Source organism: Daucus carota, chromosome 3 (assembly GCF_001625215.2).
Source record: "Daucus carota subsp. sativus chromosome 3, DH1 v3.0, whole genome shotgun sequence".
NCBI classification, from domain to species: Eukaryota; Viridiplantae; Streptophyta; class Magnoliopsida; order Apiales; family Apiaceae; genus Daucus; species Daucus carota.
In genome coordinates, this window is record NC_030383.2 from 38100599 (window position 1) to 38106638 (window position 6040).

Here is a 6040-nt window from a genome sequence, read left to right on the forward strand (position 1 = left end):
ATTCCTCAGCATCATCAGTTGAATACTTTGTCTTCAGTTGAATGCTTGATTTTCATCAGTTGAAACATCATCCACTCTTCATCAGTTGAACAGTTACATCTTATCAGTTGAATATCCTTCACTTAGATAAAATTACATGGCATTGGATATTTACAATTAGCCATCCTATTCTACCCATCCGTTGATAATTCCCAAAGATAAGAAATATATAACAATTACAACTGAAATTTGATAAAGATTCTAAGTAAGACATGTTACAAAATGTTTATGTTATCATCAAAAATTATTGATTCCTAACATTTTTCATCCAAAAATTCCAAAAAATTAAAAAAAATAGAACAGAGCGATGTGAGAGGCGCCACCTACACGTCCCTCGCTTCTCCTTTATATAAGTATATTGATTGATATTGATTTCGTCGTTAAAATGACATCTCAATAATGGTATATTTGCAAAAGTAATCTTATTTTATTTTAAAATTGAATATTATTATATAACATATATGTTTAATAAATAATGTTCATGATGAACTTAGGGTGTATTACATTGAGATTTTAGTGGATTATTTTTTATCAATGAATTTTAATGGATTGTATGTGATTTTGATTGTGCGGATTTTTGTAAAATATCATAGAGTTGATATAGATTTTTCGAGATTTAAACACAATACTTCAGAATCTCATGGATTTTAGTGAGATTTCAAAAAAACTTAAAATACACCGAGAAATCTCACAAAATATATCATTGTATGAAATCTAAAAATAAAAATCTATCATCATTTGAATACCATCAAATTTTAAAGTATAATTTAAAATCTTGATTGAATACTACTAATTTTATAGCATAATTTAACATCTCAATTGAATATTTCAAAATTTTAATGAATCTTAAACAATCCAATCGAATGCCGTCGGATTTCATGAGTAAAAACGAATCCTTTACCAATCGAATATAGCCCCTTAATTCGTTCTCTGATTGTGCAGTTCGTGCAAGATTGTTTAGCTCAGTCATAATGCGCCTGCTGGCGAGCACCTTAGCTTTCACCTTTCTCCACTGACTGCCCTGCCCGAGCTCTTCGAGTAAATTGGTTCCACTAATTACTTGTTATTTGCTCCCTCTGGAGAAAATATAGTTATCTGCTGTTCAAGAGATTTATGGATACACTTTTTCCTGGTCTAGGATTAAATATAAATTAATCATTTTTTGCTCAATTCTTTAACGTAGAAATTAAGCCATAGCATCTAACGTTAATGGAGGATACACGATAAAAGAAAGGAATATATGTAAAGAACTTCAAAGCTAGAAACCAGTTAGATAGAAATAAAAATGTATCTATACAAAAAGGTTCAAAAATTTATGACAGCCTCAACCCTCAAGTGTCGACTAACTAATCAGGTTCTAAACCTGGATAGCTCTATCTCTGCTATATCTCAAAATCTAATGTACAACCACCTAGCTTCTCCGCAGCATTAATCTGTTGTAGGATTGTAGCGTTATTAGTTAGTGCGGATGGAGATACAATCTCTTTAATATTATCAAAAAGTTCTTCAGGTGATGGTTTACCGCTTTGATGGTTGCCATGCTTGAATGGCGGTAGCTTTACCTGAGCTTTCATCAAACTTTCTGAGCTTGCATCTTCTCTCTTGCGACGGGGTCTTGGCGAGTCTGGTTTACATAATTATTACAACCAGTACATATGATATAAGTCAAATACAATTAAAAAAAAATTAATATTAATGAGGCTATTCTTAGTTTAATATCAATTGATGATATATCATCGCAATTTCCAACTTAATATCTTGCGCGGTGTTTCAAGTAAACATATATCAATGATTTAATGACTTCATTAAGTTTTCATACTGCCGGACTCAAGTTTTAAGATATTTTAAAGGATCACTGATGTGGAACAATATCAGTAAACATGCAAACGAAAACTTTCAGGAGTCATGAATTCATTTCCAAACAAAATATAATATAATATAGATATAGATATATACATCAACAATTTTCTAAATCCCAAGTCATGTACAATGTTATATATAAATGAAATATGTTCTATTGCAAACATCGGACAAGAGACTAATGTTCAAACAAATTAAATACTTTACCTTGCTGTTTAGTGGCCAGATTCTGCTTTGTTTGCGATTTTGCACGTGTAACACATAACCAGGTTCTTTCCATCTCAGAATCACTTTCTGATACCAATGGTACATGCCAGAAGCCATTAGCAGACTCCTATAAAGATATATAAGTCTGTCAGCATCTATCCATAAGCATAATAAGCATATGATGTATGTTCTCGTAATTGCATGATAATCCACAGTCTCAGTGTTCAACAAGATCAGGATGATTGTATGCTTATGGTTGTCATCACTCACTCACAGCTTACTTAATCAGATTAAGCAGAATATCTACTAACCTGGATGACAACAGAACACGGGGGAGGCATGTGAAAAACAGGACCTATATCAGAAAAAGTGAACCTCACCTGACATGGAGAAGCAATTTTTTTGTTAGGTTGTAATATTAGAGTATGCAACTAGAATGCTAATAGAACCTATAAATAAGATACGGAGTATAAAACAGTCTTTAATCACTAAAACCATGTGTAAGAAGCTTCTATTTTTTAAAAAGTTCATTAACTATTTATCCGACAAGTTAAAATATAGATACAATTATCAACCTGATGCCTCTCTTTCCATTTTGGGAAGAAATCATTTCCTAATAGCTGGAACAAATGGTCCCTCATTTCATCATTGGTAACAAGTAAGCCCTTGAATTTTATAGCTGCATACAACCAGTACCTGAGGAGAAGGAGATCGACTTATTACATATGAAACACAAAGAAAATAAATTAGCATAATATAGCCTTAAACTTTAAGGCATGTGCATAAATTAAATATGGAGTCTGATTTACAGATTAGCCATTAAACGATTCTAAGGATGTCCTCACCAATCATCATTTGATCCAGTAGGTGTTAAATATAGTGCATCTGCATGTTTCCATTTTTCTATCAGGGCCTTATTGAATGGTTCATCCATCTTGTGTCCATTAATACGCCTATTATGCAATACAATGAGTGGCCATTTCTTTGAAGGTAGCATCTGTCGTATACCATTTACAATAGCGTTGACCTAAAGATTCCATCATGCAAAATTAGAAGTTGTGAACCCAGAAATTTAATATACAAGCTGTTTCTAACACGTCTTAAAACAGGAACCAAAAAACCTGCCTTGGAAGGTTTGAAGTTCCTTTGACTATATAGGCCCACGTTTGCGGCATCCACCACTGCTTCAAATGGTCCATAATAATCAAGCCATTTCTGCAATGTTACATATCATCTGTCATGTACAATATACACAAGTACAATAAAGATAAAATATCTATATGGATGTCGCATACTTGAAATCTCTCAAAATTTGCATTTTTCTCTCTTTCTCTAGCTATACTTGCAACTGATTCAGCAAATGTTTCAGTTTCTGTAGGATCAAGATCAATGGTGACAAGTTTTTCACCACAGCATTTACACAATCCATCAGCTCCAATAGAAGTGCGTGAAACCAACCATTTTCCGTTACCCAACCATCCCTGACCGTGCCAGCCACCACCACCATTTGCAATTGCTTCTTCAACTAATTTTGGATCCCATTTTCTTTTTCCTACTTTAGCAGCTACCTTGCTGCAAAACCAGCTCTCAATCAGGCATGCAGTATTAGGCGAGACTTTCCTGACACTTGTTCTAAGCTTATGCAACAAATAGTAAACCTTGTCGGCACTGCCAGCTTCTATGCTTACTCGTAAAAGTGCTTCCAGTTCAGGCTCCTCTGGGTAAACACCATGCTCCAACATGTGTTTCTCCACAATAAACGCGTTCTCAATATCTCCATTGTTAGTAAAAACAGAAAGAGCAGGGCCATAAGACCTTAATTTAGGGTTAATCCCTAAGGCCTGCATTTGTTTAATAATATCAAAAGCCATTTCACCATTACCCATGGACATTGCCATTCTAGCCACAGAAGTCAATGTTGCTTCATTCATTGGCACTTGTTCCGAAAGCATCTTCTTATATATTTCAAACCCCCTTTCACGTGCATAGCCTTGGACGTCTTCACTTACTTGAATTTGATAGTCTTTCTGGCCACCACTAACATATTTCACATTCGTAAAGCCAACATCATTCTTAATCAGATGAAACAACTCATCCAAGGTCTGAGGTCTAAGATCTACAGACCCATTAGACTTCCCTTTCCCAACGAAAACACAACCTAAACCATCATTCATTATTTCACCACGAGAATTATCTTCCTCAACTTCACTCAATTCTCCTGGGCTTGAAATCGGGACATCCACCGAGCTCAAACTCCGACTGCTTTTGCCACTTTTCGCTGGCTGAACAATCCCAGTAGTTGCTGAAGAACAAAGATACAAAATCACAGCATAATGATACTGTCCCAACTGTATACCATCTCTTTGAGCCAAATCAAAAAGCTGAATTGCACCAATAACATCCCCTCTTTTCGAGCACATATCTAAACCAATCTTCAACATACCCTCCTGGGAATCCTCTTTCGTTTTCTTCGACCTTCTTCCTTTCTTCTCCACAACCCCTACCTTATCACCATCTCCTTCCTTACAACTACTAACCACATCCTCCCCCTTAACTCTACTATTCTTCCGATTTTTCGGGACATTAGACTTTAATCCATGACCCATATCTTTCTTTCTCTCAGACCCACTACCCTTGTTCCTCACATACCTATCTTTAATCCTCAAAACACCCCCCTTTTGCTCCCTCATTTCATTACTAAACTCATTTTTCATTGTTTCCTTTTCCACCCTTTTATCTCTATGCCTAAAAGAAGCAACCCCAGAACTGAAAACATCACCATTATCAGAATGATTTTGTTCTGTATCATTAGTCTCTTTCAAGTGAGTCACATGTGCTTTAACTTGTAAAAAAGGTGAAATCTTGCGACGGAGTGTGTGTTTTGTAGGTGTAAAACTGAGATTAACACATGAATAATTCAAGTTAAAGGAATGCAGAGCGAACTTACACATATAACATGACAGAAACTGAGTGTGGTGATGCTGCTGCAGAGGTTTCAAGCTAAACAAAGCCATATGTGGCCGTTAAAGAGAGCCTATCATTTTCGCCTTAATTTTTGCTCATATATTCTTTTATCTTTTTCGCCTTCGCCTTGGTTAGCCTTTGAGGATAATCTGTACATCTTCCACATTTTAGGCAAACAATGAGTTAAATGGTATTTAGATCACTCAACTGAGTGCTACTTTCAATTGAGTCATCCAACTCAAAAAGTTTTCAATCAGATCACATAATAATAGAAAATATTCAATTAAATCATTAAACTCGTTAAAATTTTAACGCCGTTAAATCGCATTGACTTTAGACGGAAGTCCGTTAAGATCAGTTGCCATGATATTAAATCCGATTTTTGATTTTTTTCTTTAAAAAAATCTGTATATTTTTAAAAAATAAAAAATTCAAAAAATATGAAACTTTTCCAAAAAAAAAGTAAAAAAAATGGGTTTTTTATTTTTTAGAGTTTTTCAAAAAATTGAAAATTTTCAAAATAAATAAGAAATTATGAAAAAAGTTCTGGAATTCTAAAAATTTCATTTTTAAAAAATTCTTTAAAACAGGAATTTATGAAAATAAATCTGATTTTTTTTAATTTTTAAAATTCTGAAAAGTTAGATCAAAATTTTTTCTTTTAAATGAAAATTTATTAAAAAAATTCTTTAAACGGGAACTTTAAATTTTGATTTTCTTAAAAATTTTGAAATTTTTAATTCTGAAAATTTGTATAATTCTGAAATTCTGGAAATTTTAGTTATTTTAATTTTGAAAATTTTTAAATCAGAAAATTTTAATAAAAATGAGAAATTCTGAAAAAAAATTGCCGCCAACTCATCTTTCCGTCAACTATTTAACGTTACTAACGACAAGTGACTTGATTGAAAATTTTAAGGAGTTCAGTTATTTGACTGAAAACTTTTTGATTTGGATGACCCAATTGAAA

General features: G+C 33.4%; 1 protein-coding gene across 4 annotated transcripts; it reads right to left on the reverse strand.

Annotated features, from left to right (window-relative positions):
- Positions 1 to 1278: 1278 nt before the first annotated feature.
- Positions 1279 to 5231, reverse strand: LOC108215012 (proteinaceous RNase P 1, chloroplastic/mitochondrial). 4 transcript variants are annotated; one of them, XM_017387321.2, is made up of 8 exons: positions 5054 to 5231; positions 3402 to 4872; positions 3232 to 3321; positions 2952 to 3133; positions 2682 to 2802; positions 2418 to 2486; positions 2107 to 2233; positions 1279 to 1663 (listed from the first exon to the last, which is right to left on the reverse strand). In XM_017387321.2, the coding sequence occupies exons 1-8, from the start codon at positions 5062 to 5064 to the stop codon at positions 1422 to 1424; spliced, it is 2313 nt and encodes a 770-aa protein (XP_017242810.1). In that variant the 5' UTR covers positions 5065 to 5231; the 3' UTR covers positions 1279 to 1421. The 4 variants fall into 4 exon arrangements, with proteins under 4 accessions (XP_017242810.1, XP_017242808.1, XP_017242809.1 ...); XM_017387319.2 differs by having other exon boundaries at positions 1279 to 1472; positions 1602 to 1663; positions 3402 to 5230; XM_017387320.2 differs by having other exon boundaries at positions 1279 to 1472; positions 1562 to 1663; positions 3402 to 5230.
- Between the last annotated feature and the right edge of the window lie 809 nt (positions 5232 to 6040).

Coding starts and splice junctions, on each gene's coding strand:
- LOC108215012 (XM_017387318.2), bottom strand. CDS start 5,120: ATGGCTTTGTTTAGCTTGAAACCTCTGCAGCAGCATCACCACACTCAG. Junction 3,134..3,231: donor GGAACTTCAAACCTTCCAAG/GCAGGTTTTTTG, acceptor TGGAATCTTTAG/GTCAACGCTATTGTAAATGG. Junction 2,234..2,417: donor CGTGTTCTGTTGTCATCCAG/GTTAGTAGATAT, acceptor ATATCTTTATAG/GAGTCTGCTAATGGCTTCTG.